General features: G+C 40.4%; 1 protein-coding gene across 2 annotated transcripts in view; it reads right to left on the reverse strand.

The window, feature by feature from the left end:
- Positions 1 to 981: 981 nt before the first annotated feature.
- The window catches only part of lmna (lamin A), a 58,228-nt gene continuing 42,535 nt past the window's right edge, over positions 982 to 16,674 (reverse strand). For both annotated transcript variants that reach the window (XM_088327392.1, XM_088327393.1), the window contains exons 6-13: positions 15,692 to 15,817; positions 15,363 to 15,583; positions 11,989 to 12,298; positions 7,878 to 7,985; positions 5,742 to 5,861; positions 3,471 to 3,527; positions 3,232 to 3,396; positions 982 to 2,294 (exon numbers count right to left, since the gene is read on the reverse strand). In XM_088327392.1, the coding sequence (XP_088183518.1) occupies positions 2,259 to 2,294; positions 3,232 to 3,396; positions 3,471 to 3,527; positions 5,742 to 5,861; positions 7,878 to 7,985; positions 11,989 to 12,298; positions 15,363 to 15,583; positions 15,692 to 15,817 (1,143 nt within the window). In that variant the 3' untranslated portion in view covers positions 982 to 2,258. The remainder of the gene's footprint in view (positions 2,295 to 3,231; positions 3,397 to 3,470; positions 3,528 to 5,741; positions 5,862 to 7,877; positions 7,986 to 11,988; positions 12,299 to 15,362; positions 15,584 to 15,691; positions 15,818 to 16,674) is intronic.

Consider the following 16,674-nt stretch of genomic DNA (forward strand, 5'->3'; position numbering starts at 1 on the left):
CGAGGATAGCTGGGATGGGCTCCAGCAACCCCGCGACCCTACTGAGGATAAGTGGTGAAGATAATGGATAGATGGATGGATATTTTCAAAACGTTGTAATGTTTTGCCAACATTAGAGTACATACAAGGCATCACTATTTGTTTAGATGACCATTGTGTCTTAATCAACGCTCATCCTAGTGGTGATGAAGCGTAATTAAAAATATATATTTATATTGATTTGTGTAGTAAGTAAACATGCATGTACTATCTATAAAAGTGTGTTTTTTTTCTGGAATAAGGTGGTGAAATTCGTTCTTATCTAAAACAACATAAGGGAACTGACATGATTGTCTGCCATCTTGCAGTAGAATGTTCTACCCACTGAGATTCGATCTGCAACCTCAGTGGAACTGTTTAAATCCCAGCTTATAACACACTTTTATTCTATAGTTTATGAATGAGCTTTATTTAATATTGACATTATCTGTGGATTATTCGCGATTGCAACATCCGTTGCAGCCTGGTCATCCTAGAAGTGGGATGACCTCATGTGCGGTCCCCCTTCTCAAGTTTTCTTCATTTTCCTCATGTTGAGGTTTTGAGGTTTTCCTTGCCCTCATGGCGGTTTTAGATCAGAGGATAGAGTCATAAGTCTGTAGTTTGCAATAGTCTGTGCAGACCTTTGAGACTCCTTGTGATAAAGGGCGGCACAAATAATCATGATTTGACTAAAAAAATTAAACCATACAAGAGCACAGGATGAGGTGTCTTATAGCGGGAAATGCACGTGATAACGAGGATGATCTATTGCTGGTGGTAAACAGTCTCAAACACTCTGCCCTCTAGTGGTATCATCTGGAAATTCTCATAACTGTCTTTTGCCTGAAAGACATCTCAGATCTCAGCTAAGCATGTAGAGGGGTCACTGTATTCCGAATATTCGTGGACATGTGCTTATCAGATATTTGTTGTGCATATATCAATATCAAGACATTTTTTGTTTAGATTTTTATTTGAAAAAGAAGCACAAAAATAATCCAACATTGCCTAATATGGCTTTGACCAGGACAGAAATGATATCCCGAGAAAGCGAGCATTTCATAGAGCGGATTAAACTTGCAATCGTTGCATATGACTGGAAGGCACTTTAGGCTGACAAAATGTCACCCAGAAAAAAGCAAAACAAAAACAAAAGCGCCATCAAGTGTTTTCCAATTCTTTCTTTGGCTGACAAGATGCTCGGCTACAGTACAAATGTTCCAAGGGGAAAAGTCACCAGAAAAAAAGAGAATTTTAAAAAGCCGGCAAAAGGCATCAAGACATGATCAATGGTTGCGCAAAAAACTTTTCACGTGGCGCTAAGCACAAACAATCCGAAAGTTCTCCATCTTTGATATCATAGCACGAAAAAAATAACGTTTAAAAATTCCTTTAGAAGCCCGAAATGGAAACATGTGACAAAATATACACAGATGTGCCCTGAGATTATATATTCTATCCAGGTGCAATCGAAAATAAAAAATAAGAAGTGTTCATATGAGGAATTATGTATATTGAGAACCAAATAAACATCTTTGTTGATACAATATGTAAGCGCATTTCTATGTTAGCCTTTTATCATAATTGACAGACTTAATTGCATATATGCAGAAAACGAGAAATAAACAAGCTTTTCTTTCAAGTTTAAATATTGTGACATTATCTTAAATGAATGTCAACTAAAGGGCTAATAAAAATGCTAAAAATGTCATTTTTTGCTTGCCCTCTGAATATATGATTTAAGCTACTTCAAGATTAACGATACAGAAAAATAAAGATATTCTAGCAATTTTTATACTTTCTGGAATTAATGCTTTAAATAATGATTTAGAGTTCCAAAATGTGGTTTGTCAAGTTAATCATACTAGATTATTATTATTATTTTTTATATTTTTGTGTTACGAATAGCAACACTAAAGAAAGGTTTTAAGGTGTTTGGTTTTTTTCCACTCCTAGAGTTGTATATTTTTTTGTATGCATGCATAAGGGAGTTGTCATATTGCACATTAACCCCACAAGATCAATGTGCGTTTACATGATAGCATTAGCGATAGCACACATGCAATAACAGAAGTGGATTATACACGAGCAAGCGCCGATAACCTTCAAGCCAGCTTAAAGAAGCATAGAAATCGATATAAAAAAATTATAATCAGGTGCTATCAAAGAGAAGAAAAAAAAACCCATCCCAGTAGTGAAACTGGATTGCGCAACAGTTGACGGAGCCGAATCTGCTTTTACATAACCGCACAGTTCTCCGGCTTCACACGACTCTGCAAGAATAGAAAGGACACAAAATTAAATCAACATAGTTTCTGCACCGGATTATACGCCGCACCCCCTAGAAATAGTCAGGCGCCTGAAATCGAGACTACAGTAAGTGCTGTATACAATAAGCTATGGTGCGTATTGATATATATTAATGCAATGATTGGGTTTTTTTTTGCAAAACATTACATGAAACGGGAATCGAACCCGAGTAGTAACGGTGAGAGGATAGTCACTTTAACACTAGATCACCTGTGGTACAGAAGACATTAAGTATGAAAAGACGTTAGACTTCATCTCATTAAGGCACTATTTTTAATCACAGAAACATTGATTTGCATAGTGCATTTTGTTCTGCCTTGTGATAGGTTAAACAGTCTCTCCATTTCTTCATCTGTGCGGCGATAATGTTGCGGTTTAAAATTAAATGTTTGTAAAAAAGCTTGTATAGCATTTTGTTGACTCCATTCTCCAACATCCGTTGGTGAAAAAGTGGAAAGACTGTTAAACCTACCTGAATGCACTATGCAAATCAGTGTTTCTGGCACTGTGAGTAAAAATAGTGTGATCAATAAATAAGCTCTGGTTTATTTTTGTTTGGCATCTCTAAAATCAATAGTCTAGTGGACAAGTGCCGCCGTTCTCGGGTTTGATTCCCATTTTATAAAATGTTTGTCAATGATTGGAAAATCATTGCTAAAAACTAGAAGCCTGAAAATTTGTATGTTAATGCATACTTATTATTACTGTATGCATTTCCAATCATATCCACTGTATTCTGCAATACGTAAGGCGCATTGGGTTATAAAGGCGCAATTTCAAATTTCTGGCCAAATTGGGGTTATAAGGTGTGGTTTATAGTTGGGGAAATACAGCCTTTTGTTTTATTTTGGCGGGGTACTGTAATTTATAATTGACAACTGTGAAGCATAAGCATCTTACCTGTCTGGGCATGTTGTCGGCCATAAAAAAGGAATGTCCCACGAGACTGTCGTGCCCGCCGCCGCCGCCTCCGTGGCCGCGGTCCGAAGTTTGGCCGCACGAGTCGCAGATGACGGTACGGCTGCGAAGGTTGTACTCGTTCTCGCCGCTGGTGCTGTGAGCTCCCTGCAGGGGGCAGCGGAGCACACTCACAATCGTGTTGTTTACATTTGACACAGTGAGGATGAAGAAGAGGTTACCATGTCGTCGTCGTCCTCCTGGAAGAGGGTGCGGGTCACTTTCCTGCTCGCCATTTCCTGGTGGGCAAGATAAAAGTCAGTATGGTCGCCAGGATGTGTTCAACTTCCGTCCATCCATCCATCCATCCATTATCTCTCCCGATTGTCCTCAGTAGGGTCGCGGGGGTTCTGGAGCCCATCCCAGCCGTCTTCGGGCTGTGGGCAGGGGACACCCTGAACTGGTTGCCAGCCAGTCGCAGGGCACACAGGGACAGACAATTCACTTGCTCATTCACACCTAGGGACAATTTGGACTGGCCAATTAACCTGACATGCATGTTTTGGGAATGTGGGAGGAAACCCGAGTGCCTGGAGGAAAACCCCGCAAGCATGGGGAGAACATGCAAACTCCACACAGAAAGGTTTGATCCCATGACCTCAGAACTGTGCCGCACATGCGCTAACCGCTGCCGTGCTGCCCGTGTTCAACTTCGGCCCTACTGTAAAATCCAGCCCAACCTGACCCAGGCCTGCGGGTATTAAAGCCCGACCCTGATTAACTAATTTGATTTTCAGGACTAACGCCGAAGTAATCCCGAGAATTCATTTTTATTTGTGAAGACTCGGGAGGAAAGAGATGATTAATCATAACACATTTAAGCCTTTCTTTTGTTAAAGGTTTGGTCAGTCATGTGAAAACTTAAGCCTGTAATTAAAACTTCAAGCCAGGAGATGGCAGCAGAGTAACACATGTTTTGCATTTATTTCTTAGACGGAAAAACTTGTTTTTTCATCTTTTTAGGAGTTTGTTCAGTTTTGAAGAATACTGATAAAAGTAAAATAAAAGCAGTTAAGAACCACGGAAAATCGACATAAGGGCTCTTTGAACTCAGTTGTTAAACCATACTTAATAGAGAAACTTTCAACTTTTTAAGGACACCCCAAGCTATGAACCCCACCTTTAAGAAATATAATTAAACTGTATAAACATTTTCATTTTTTATACACCCAAGTCAGGTTCTGTCCTCATAGTGTATAGATGAACAATATCTCATTTTATTGAGATTTAGTGTGTTGTATTGCTTTTTTCATATTAATATGTCCAGAGAAAGTTAGTGATAAGGGGAAGGAAAAGTGGAAAACAGTGAGAACAATAATCATGTTGAAAAAGGAAATCATTGTGAAATTCAAAAGTGGTATACAAGTGTCATTAAAACGCTGCTTTAAAAGGTACTGTAAATGTTTATGAATTGTTTTACTTGTATCCTTGTTCCTGGTAGATTATTCTTTATTAACTACACATCTAAATAATTATTATTCAGGTACACGTTTCATGAATATTAATGGTATTATTTTTAGTATAAGGCTATTCATTTTGAAGCAATTTCACGGGGGACGGCTTATATAGGGTGTAGGCCTATATGTAAGTGTATACGGTAAAATACAATATACCTTGTTGGTTTGAATCACACCAGTAGAAAAAACTAATTATTTTTTGGTGCGGAGGATGAGGAGAGCCCACCTGCCCCCAACCACCCTCATCACATTCTACAGGGGCACCATAGAGAGCATCCTGACCAGCTGTATCTCTGTGTGGTGTGGAGGCTGCAGCGCCGCCGAATGGGGTAGTGTGAGGAGAGTGATGAGGACAGCAGAGAAAATCATCGGGACTTCTCTCCCCTTTATTCAGGACATTGGCCAGAAGCGCTGCCTATCCCGAGCCAAGAACATCATTAGGGACCCCTCTCACCCCCATCATGGACTGTTCACTTTGCTAGCCTCTGGGAAGAGATACTGCAGTGTGCGGTGCAGGACCACCAGGTTTTGCAACAGCTTTGTCCCCCTGGCCATTAGACTGTTAAATGGTCAATCACACACACAGTAAGCCTACACAGCTGCTAATCTGTACATCTGTTTGTTTGTTTGTTTTTTTTGCACTACTGGCAGTTCTCTTATACCTAGCCACTCCTTTGCACATCTGTTCTCCTCTGCACTATCGTACTCCAGTGTTATTGTTATTGTATAGTGACTTGTTTACCTGACTGCCCATTTTGCACATCTGGTTAGCTGCTCCTCTTGCACTCTTTGCACTACTGTATAATACTATACAGAGCTATAATTATTTAGTATATTATTAGTACTTCAATACTCCAACTCAATACATTTTATTTATATCCGTACATTCAAGGAAACTGTGCGGGTCAGATGTATCGACATTTCGTTCTGTATACACGTGTACAAGAATGACAATAAAGTATATCTGAATCTGAATATAACTTGCGGGTCACAAACCTCCCCAGAGGCGCTGATGAGGACGGTTTGCAGGATGTCTCCAGTTCCCCAAGAGTCCTGACCTTTCCACACCAAATCGGAAGGCGGCGAGTGGTTCCCTCCACCGGATGCTGCCCAAACCTGTGCACACGCCACAAAGGGTCACTTTTCGCACAAATAATAAATCTACAATCACCAAACCAAAATAAAACTAGGCATTTGTAGTCATATGCTTAGAAACATTATCAATATAAAAAAATAGAAAAAAATCTAATAAAATGTCACTATTTCGGGAATATCACGGAAAAAAACACAAAAGAATCCTTAATAAAATTATTATTAAAAGGAAATATGATATTTATTTAACAACACTTTTGTAAAAATGCGCAGTTTTGAGGAAAATCGGCAATCAAGGGGAAGAAAAGTACCATATTTTTCAGACTACAAAGATCCCACAGGAATATTCATTCAAATATTTTCATGTATAAGACACACTGGACTACTAAGAACATGAAATCAAAAAGGACATGAAGCGCTAGAGTTGCATTATATAAAACAATACTCAGAATGTTGCCATTGTGCGCAGAGATAAACTCAGTTTGGGTCTGGATCCAGATTTTCTGTTCGCAGGCAGGCTGGATCAGTAAAAGAATGTCAGCTTTGTTTTTTTTTAGTATTTCATTATCATTCACATCAACCTTCCTTTTAGTCATCATCCTTCCGATCTCCTCTTTCTTCCACTCAGTTGCTTTACTTCCACATCCTCTCACATTTAGTGACCTTATAAGTAGGGTTTGCCAGACCTTTTGTTGGTGATAGGAATGAGTTTAGAGGTGTTGTAAAAGGATAGTGGGATGTTTGGACACGTTCTAAGGGATGGGCAGGGCACCTGTATGATGCGGCAGGGGTAAACCAGTGAAAGCTGTCGGGCCCTACTGGTAAACAGAAGAGTGTGTTGTGTCACCCTGAACCGAGTGACATAGCCACTTGTGTCCCGTTTCATCTGGAGGGATGAAAGCATGACCAACTTATGTGCCGAGGTGCTTAACTTGTTTGGGTGTTTGGGTATTTGGGTTGGCCATGGTCCAAAAATGTTTGTGTGTGTCTTTTATGCTATTTTTTCCCCTTTTATTTTCTTTGTTATTGTATGTGTTTGGCTTGCTGTCGGTCACCCCTCTTGATGGATATGACCAAGGTAGATGGAGTAGAATTATCATTCAGCCTACTCTAGTGACCTACTCTAAAGCTTAGCAATCACGGATGACGAGGTATCTTTTCTAAACACAACACATTTATTCACAAACAATGAGGGAAAAGGCTTCTATGTTTGGCATGATATGCGTTAACTGGTTTATTTTTACGTTTGAGTAAATGCAGTTTTACACCTGAACCAATTCACAGCACTATACAAATCCAACACTGCCTTCTAACGGCCGGAGTGACCATTTGTTTTTTGTTTGTTTTTTTAATTTAAAAGAATATTATGTCTGGCTTGAATCATCAAGTGGGTCACATGTGTGACATGCCTGATCCAACAGGTACTAATATGCCATTGAAAGTATGAAGAAGACCGAATTAAGACTTTATATTTCTAGATATTGGGCGGCACGGTGGATGAATGGTTTGCACGTCCGCGGCACAGTTCTGAGGTCTTGGGATCGATTCCTGTGGGGAGTTTGCATGTTCTCCCCGTGCTTGCATGGGTTTTCCTTCAGTTTCTTCCCACATTCTAAAAACATGCATGTCAGGTTAATTGGCCGGTTCAAATTGTCCTTAGGTGAGAATGAGCGAGTGAGTTGTCTGTCTCTGTGTGCACTGCGACTGGCTGGCTACCAGTTCTAGGTGACCCCTGCCCACTGCCCAAAGACAGATGGGATGGGCTCCAGCACCCCCGCGACCCTACTGAGGATAAGCGGTGCAGAAAATGGGTAATGGTTATTGATAAGTGTGCAAAACGCAATGCTAAACTCTTTGGGTAGTAGGTGTCTTGTGTGTGGAGAGATGGTTGTATTCAATGTGGTCTGTGATATTTTCGACAATCAATCATTGCGCCAATACTACTGTGTATAATGCACACACAAACTTAGAGTTCTTTTTTTTTAAGGTAAAAAAAAAGCAGGTTATCTAAGAATAAACACGTTCTTATTTTGTACTTACAGTGACACTGGCTCCGGCCTTCAGGGTGTACTTGTTTGGGAATTTGTAAACGATGGCTGCATCCCCGCCAACTTGCCTCTTTAACTGCCAGCCAGCCAATAATTGGTCCTGCGGGTTGAAAAGGGAAGGTCAAAAGTGCTCATTAGCATATACCATGGGTGGGCAAACTATGGTCCACGGACCACATATACATTAATTATACACAGATGCAAAAAAAAATTAAAAAATCAGATCAATAATTTTTTCCCCTCGAATTTTTAACCCAAAACAGCCAGCACCTAAAAAATATTGCCCACCCTTGGCATGCAGAGATCCCTTGGTTTTTGCGGCGAATGGGGACCAATACCACCTGCGACAAGTGCAAAATCCACAAAGTAGTGATGTTCTTTTTTTCAAACAGTATTCTAAATTAGTCAATGTTTAAAGCCGACTTACCGAATGAGAGAAGGAGAACACATGGAAAACGGTTAGGACTTTAAAGGTAAACAGTATTTTAAATAAGTCAATGTTTTTTTGGGGGGGGGCACACCTTGATTAAAGCAGAGAACGAGAGAGAGAGCAAGACAGAGAGAACAAATTGAAAACCATTAGCTTTTAAAGGTAAACAATATTTTAAATCAGTCGCTGTTATTTTTGGGGCGCACTTTGACTAAAGCAGACTTACAGATAGAGTGAGAGATATAGAGAGAACCAATTGTTCTGCAGATTTACCAAATATAAGCTCGTTTAGGCGTCATGAAGAAGGGCGCGAGGACCAACTGGTCTCTGTGAGATGCAGAGTGCAATGTAGAGCAGGTGTACAATCCTGACAAGGAGTAGACTATGAAAGATGCCATGATATGAATAGGCCAATTGGCATTAGAGATTTCAAGTCAAGGGGTGCTGGCCAATCGGCGTGAATTTGTCCGAAACATTCCTCTGAAGTTTGTGAAGCGTTCAATAGATTTAAAATGTTTTTTTAATATTTTTCTTCTGCAAAGGATCGAACGAGCGATAACCGAAACGCAAAGTAGTGAAGGGTCTCTGCATACCAGATAGAGGTAAGATCGGCCAAAAATATTAAGCCCAACCCGACCCGCGGGTATATAAACCTGAACCAGCCCAAACCCGACGAATGTTGATTTAATAAACGATCCTGAAATAAACCCAAAGCTTTAATTTGATGGCAAGATAAACAGGAAGCTGTACTCCGACTGTGCGTACATCAGCCCCAAACTGTGCATTAAACTGAACAACGCAGCTTGGGGTTTTCTTGGGGCAGAGTCCCTTAAATCAAGTGTGCACTGTGAAGTACAGTGCTGAAACGTAGGTTTGGCGCTGAAGTGCGCATTTCAGCGATGTGCAGCGCACAAAAGTGAAATTAAACAAAATGGCACCAAAGAGAAAATCAATAAATGAAATCGTCTAAAAAGCAGAAAGAAAGTTTGTAAAGCTTGTAAGCTATTGGGAAGAAGCAGAAATGACATCTGACGTGAGGGAGGTGTCAGGAGGAAGCGGTGCATCCTTTACCTCAACACAGAAGAGGAAAATTTATTTGGATTTAGTGATTTTGAGTTGGACTGATAGTTTGCTAAGTATTTTCGTTATCTAATGAATTGAGTAAAAGTAAGTGCATGCTGTGTAAATCTTCATTAAGGTAAAAAAAACGAAGAGAGAAAAGCCCGACTGAACCGAATAATGATTGACAATTTAAGCCCAAAATATGGACCGGGTTCGGGCCCAAGATCTTCCCTCTAAGTGAATTAATGAATGAAAACTTTATTCGAACATCAAAATAAAAACAGACCAAAAACAATAACTCAACAACAAAATAATGTTACATAATATATTCGAAAAGGGGTAGTAAGAAGCAAATTGCTTATATTCCCTACCCCTTCATCTCTCGTATCACTCATACCCCATTTTCTTCATCTCTGTAATCCGCCAGTAATGTTTTTTGGTATTTAAATTTGAACAAGTGAATAGTTGGACACCGCTTGATCTCGTCTTGCAAACAGTTCCAAAGCTTGACTCCGCACACAGACACACACATACTTTTCCTGGTGGTTCTCACCTTTGGGATTATGAATTCACTACAGCCCCTTAAATTATAATTTCCCTTTCAGAATTTATGGATGTTTTTTGGCACTATGTTTTTTGTTGACCTTAAATAGCAGTTGTGCAGTGAAAAATTTTACTAAATCATCCAATTTTAATAATTTGGACTGCAGGAATAAAATATTAGTATGATCTCGATATCCTACCCGGTTCTAATTGTACGTTTTTGGAGGATAAAAAGGGGCTGTAGTGAACTTTTGTAATTAATTGCCCCAGACTTCTGCACAATATGATAAGTATGGCAGAACTAGAGAACAATATAATAAATACAATGCATTATAGTTTAAAATGAATTTGGCTTTATAATTGAAATGCTTTTAGATACTTTAGCTTGTATGTGTCTTATGTGTGTTTTCCAGCTTAATTTATTGTCTATTATGACCCCTAAAAATTTCTGATACAGCATCTATTGCAGCACCATCCATTTGTACTTCTAAATCTCAATTTGCCTTGCGATTACCAAAGAATATTACTTTGGTTAGATTTAAATTTAAAGATAATTTATTTATATCCATCCATACTTTTAGGTTAATTAATTCACGATTAATACAAAATCAATATACCGTAAATTCCGGACTATAAGCCGCTACTTTTTTCCCAAATGTTCAGCCCTGCGGCTTATTCAGTGAAGCGGCCAATTTATGTAATTTTTCTAACAGCCACCAGCGGCGTTGGAGTATAAAAGGTAAGATTAAGACCAGTAGAATATGTGCGCCAACAAAGACTGCAACCTCTAAGTTTATGCATACATTGTCTGTAAAGTAAAGTTTGTCTGTAAAGTAAAGGTACGTTCCGATAATGAGGAAGACGCCCTTGATGGTGATAGTTATAAGGAGGAAGTTGAGGACGATCTACCGTGAATTTCACAATTACGGGATGCTTTCTTTTGACAGACACGTTTGATGCATTGCGAGCGTGATCCTACTAGCGTGTTCAATTATTATTAAAGCTTTGAAAACTCTCTCGGTGTACCGTCTTTCTTCGTAAATATGTGTAACCATGTATAATATGTATTTGCAACTGTATATTTTTGTAATGTATTTGTTTTAGAGATTTATTCGGTTATGTGTTCTACGAGCGAAACAAAAAGAAGGGGCGGAGCAAACGCGGGCTGATGGGAAGTGGGGTAAAGCTGAGTTACCGGTTGATCTGTCTGTTGTCGCAGCGGACAATAGTGGATATATATTTTTCCCACCCTTAACTTTGGAAATCTACATTTTGTTTCCTTGGATTACTTTCAACGGGACCCGCACTTTACAAGTCTGCATCATGCGTTAATTACGGGTATCATTTTCCATTCATGCTGCTGATTATGGTTCTAAGATTGTGTCGGTGGATTTGTTCAGACCGAGGACAATCGACTTTGGCCTGGACGGATCTATTGACACTAACAAAGATGTTATATAATGAAATTGTGAATATGTTTGATTTTCGAGAAGGTTTGTTCAAACCTCACTTTGTGTTTGCTGTTAAAAACGTAATATTGGAATATAATATTGTGAATGTGCTTAATTGCTGTTGAGATTGTCATGTTTGTTTTCTGTTTTTAGTGTCAATAAATTTGTTCAAACCAAAAAAAGTTATTTGTTCAAACAGATAAAAAAAAAGGTTAAAAATTTTAAAACGTCATATTGCCAGACATAACGAAATTGTGAATATGCTTGATTGCTGTTAAGGTCGTCGAGAAGGGTTGTCAAAACCTCACATTGTTTGCTGTTATTAGTGTCAATAAATTTGTTTAAACCAAAAAAAAAAAAAGTTACAATCGTGGGTCTTACAGCCTGGTCTGGGTTAAACTTGTGATAGTGTCACAAGTTTTAAAGCGTGCGCACGCGGCTTGTAAAGAGGTGCGGCTTGTGTAAGTAAGAAAGTGGCAAATCACTTAAAAAGTGGTGGGTGCGGCTTATAATCAGGTGCGCTCTATAGTCCAGATTTTACGGTAGTTATCATTTGAATAAAAAATGTTAGTGTGGTCTAATTCTAGCCGACCTCAACTAGATCCCGGTTTTCTTACCTCGTCGCTTTTGTTGCTGAGCCTGACGAACTTCCCGTCCTGGTCCACCTCGTCCACGGTGACTCGCCCGCTGGCGGCAGCATGCTGTATGACGCGCGTTTTGGTGACGGTGCCCCCGACGGCCACCACGCTGGACGTATCGCTGTCGTTGTCGTTGAGGCGGCGCTTTTTGGCGGCGCCCGAAGACGTGCGGCTGCTGGAGGCCAAAGCGGGCGTGGCGTGAAGAAGCGTTCGGGTGTGGCTGTGCGACGAGCCAGAAGAACGGGTCACCGTCACCCGGTTGGGCGGTGGGCTGGGCGACAGCTGCAACCTGGGGAAGAGGGCGGATAATGAATGACAAACTCACTCTTGGGTTATATTTCTCATCATACAGAGACCCCTGGCTACTTTGCGCTTCGCTGAATGCCGTTTCGATCCTTCGCGGATGTTTGACTGAATTGCATTGAATTGAATTTTAAATCTAAGCTTAAAACACACTTCTACTCTATAGCATATGAACAGGGTTGGGTAGGGTTACTTTAACTGGATTACTTTCAATTACTTTTGGATTACTCCGATACCAAATATGCTAATAAAAGACAAAAGAAACTAAATATGAATAAAATGACTCAATTTTGTGCAGGCTTGGGGAGTAACGGAATTCATGAAACGGCAAAAATTATGTTGGCAAGCTGTTAGGATTTATTTTTATTTTGTTTCTGTCACATTTTATGTTAGTTTTGCTAGAGATCAAAGAGATCAAAGCCAGGACAGAAAGCTTACCACGTGTTGTGAGTCATCATTTTATTCATATTTAGTTTTGTTTGTCTTTTATTACCATATTTGGTATTGGAGTAATCCAAAAGTAATTGAAAGTAATCAAGTTAAAGTAACCCTACCCAACCCTGCATATGAATAACCTATATCATTTGTTATTGCAACATCCATTGCAGCCTGGTCATCCTGAAAGGGGGATTACCACATGTGCGGTCCCTTCTCAAAGTTTCTTCATTTTCCTCATGTTGAGGTTTTTGAGTTTTTCCTTGCCCTCATGTTGGTTTCAGATAAGGGGATGGTGTAATAATAGTCTGTAATAATAGTCTATGCAATAACCTCTGCAGCCCTTTGAGACTCTTTGTGATTAAGGGCTATAAAAAAAATGAATTGAATCGTCTTTATTGTCATTGATATCACTGTATCATGCATTGTGTTTCTAACAGACAGCAAGAGCAGAATAGGGAGGGTGCTCTGTGTTGGGCAGTGTTGGGAATAACTTTGTTATATATAATGCTGTTACGTAACGGCATTTTTTCACTCACGGGGTTACCAGCTCAGTAGCCTAGATGGTAAGGCGCCCGCTTTGAGACTGGGAGGTTCGGGTTCGCGCCCCGGCCGAGTCATTCCTAAGACTTAAAAAGTGGTCGGCGGCGCCCTCTCTTGGCTGCGGCTGCATCGGGTCAGATGCAATCGACATTTCGTTCTGTGTACATTGTTACACAGAATGACAATACAAGGAAATTATTATTATTATTATTATTATTATCTCACCAACCTCACAGTTACATCGCCGTGACGTTACCGACGGTTTGCAGAATATCAACAGAAGCATGACCCACTTGGCACGCCTGACACAGTTTTCAGCTGCGTTGTTTTCACTCCCCTCTGAGTTCGTTACGTCACGTCTTTTTGTATCATATCACAGTTACAAACAGCGACTACCATGTACAGTGGAACCTCGGTTTTCGAACGCCTCTCAGTTCAAACAAATCGGAGTCCGGCCAAAAATTTCGAGAAATTCTTGCTTTGCTGTTCGGTCAAAAAATCGGAGTTCGAACACCGGTAATGCGTGAGTGCGTACGCTAGGGTGCGATGCTGAGCGGCGTGCGGGTGTAGATCGCTCTTTTCCTGACCAACTGTTATCGCGTGCGGACGTGCTTCATTTTGCTTTCGCTTTTAATATAGGTGTACCAAGTGTGTTAGCCCCTTATTATGCCTCCGAAGAAAGTCAGTGCAAGCAGCAAAGTTGCGACAGGTGAAAAAAGAAAAGTAGTGCGTACAACTATTGCATTTAAGTAAGAAATAATAGCAAAATATGAAGGAGGTGTGCGAGCGCCTTCTGCTGACCGCCACAAAGGTAAGAAATCCTATTTATAATTCTTTTATCGTTTATTTTTTTATTTTTACACGTTCATGTTAGCGTAATCTTTCGTACAGAAGATTACGATAACGCAAATGTACGATTAGCCTGGGTTAGCTTTAAGTTTATGTTAAACATTCAAGGTAAACATTCAGGGTGTTGGAACGGATTAAAACGATTTACATTATTTTTAATGGGAAAAATGATTTCGGTGATCGAACAAATCGGTTTTCGAACAGGGTTCTGGACCTGGATTATGGTCGAGAACCGAGGTTCCACTGTATAGGGATTACTACTCCAGTATTTACAGTATATACTAATGCGCCGAAAGAGAAGGCAAGACTCGTGTTGTTCGGGAACGAAACGTCTCTACGAGCCGGGTCTTAAGGGGAACGCCCCTGAGACGACTTTTTTTTATAATTGGTCAATTGCCAGTTTTGGGGGGGATTCTGTGTTGTTAACTTCAAATTTGTCGAACATAAAATGGTTAAAATTATTTTTTCTTTTATCTTATTTCTGGTAAATTTATAAATATTTAGTTATATTTTTATTATTTTATTATTTTTTGTTATTATATGTTATTATTTCATTTTTCTTCTTATTCCTCTGAGTTATATTTTTCCTTTTCTTTTTTCAATTCGTCTTATTTTTCATAATTTTCCACCTTTTTAATTCATTCCGTGCGTAATGTTGGATAATAATTGGTAATGTGGGGATTAAAGCAACGAAAACAACCTTAAGAGACATTTGGGACCCAAACTGGAATTTTTTAGTAAGCCAAGCACTTAGTTATCTTATTTTGAGGGTGGCACAGCAGCCGAGTGGTTGGCGCTTCCGCGGCACAGTTCTGATCCAGCTACCAGCCTTCCTGTGTGGAGTTTGCAGGTTCTCCCCGTGCTTGCATGGGTTTTCCTTCAGTTTCCTCTCACATCCTAAAAAAGGTTAATTGGTCGATCTAAATTGTCCCTAGTTGTGACTAAGCGAGTAAGTTCTCTGTCCCTATGTGCCCTGCGATTGGCTGGCAGCCAGTTGAGGGTGTCCCTTGCCCACTGCCCGAGGACAGCTGGGTTGGGCTCCAGCACCCCGCGACCCTACTGAGGATAAGCGGTGCAGATATTAAATGGATATCTTATTTTGAATTTATGGGGGAATATTTCTCAGTTTCGAGACTTTTGTAAAACATTTTTGGGATTTTATCATTCAGAGACCGTTTTTGCGTATTCAAACTCAATGGACTCCATATTGATCGTTTGCTGACCTTTCCTCCTCGCCCTCCAGCAGCTTCCTGTAGGCGTTGATCTCCATGTCCAGGGTGAGTTTAATGTCAAGGAGCTCCTGGTACTCGTCCAGTTGCTGCTGCAGACGTGCTTGCATCTTGGCCATTTCCCGATCTTTCTCCTCCATCCGGCGCCGCATCAAGTCGCGCTCCCGACTCAGCGTCTCCTCCAGCTCACGCACCTTCGACTCGCTCAGGGAAAGCTGGATAACGGGACGGGAGATTCAGGTCTAACGTGATATACTGTGGGGCCTTCATACTCCTGTGAGCGGAGTACTTTTAGCGATTGTGCAACGTGGCAATTTCCGTACCTGTTTCTGAAGTTGGCTGAGCTGGGCCGACAAGCCCTCCACCCGGATGCGGGTCTGCTGCAGCTCTTCGTGGGCGGCCCCAACCAAGTGGCTGTTCCTATCGGCAGACTGACGGGCATTCTCCAACTGTGGGGCGAGAATGTGCATTGTTTAGCAACTGCAGCTAACCTTGGCATGCAAAAGTTAGCAAAGTAGTGCCTAGAATCAAATAGTTAGCATTAGGCAGCACGGGTGATCATGTGGATCAGTGGTCAGCAACAACAGTACCGCAGACCGGTAACAGGCCGTGTGTTGTTTGGTGGCAAAGGAATAAATAAAAGTTGGGGTATTTTTTTTGCATACACTGTATACAGTTTTTTACCCACAGATTAACTCAAAGTTTGGGTGCATGTAATACATGAGCTTTTACCATAGAATACTACCGTATTTGAGCTAGGGCTGTACGATTAACCGAAATCTAATCGTTATTGCGATGTGACGTACAGACCAGTGTTCTCGTTTGCCCGCGTCCCTTCGTCCTAGACGCATTATTTTTGTTGGGGACGCATCGTGTCAAATCAACGTGCGTCCCCGGGACGTAACTTTTTTGACATGAAACTGTCATTATCATTTTTTAACAAAGATTTACCGGACTCCAAACTTTTCATGAGACAGATCCGCCATTGTTGTTTTGGTCTCGCGGTTCGAGTTTTCGTCCGCACGCCGATCTCCAGTTCGAGTTGTGTAGTGAAGGTCTGTTTCTTTTTAGAGAACCGGCTTTTTCGGCTCAACTCATTAAAGAGAGCCGGCTCTAAAACGGCTCACTTGCTTTGATGCATTATATTACGAATGATTATGTTGTATAAAGAAGTTAAGAAAAAAGGAAGTATAGAATGAGAAAATAAAAAAGACAGGTTTGTGGTTGTCCCTTTAATCAGTATATTACCAAAAATAATTTAATGCAGAAAATGAATTGACTTTTTCACTTTTCAGAGGTAAAATGA

This window comes from Urocampus carinirostris, chromosome 2, assembly GCF_059441175.1.
Source record: "Urocampus carinirostris isolate Australia breed hairy pipefish chromosome 2, RoL_Ucar_1.0, whole genome shotgun sequence".
Lineage (NCBI taxonomy): Eukaryota > Metazoa > Chordata > Actinopteri > Syngnathiformes > Syngnathidae > Urocampus > Urocampus carinirostris.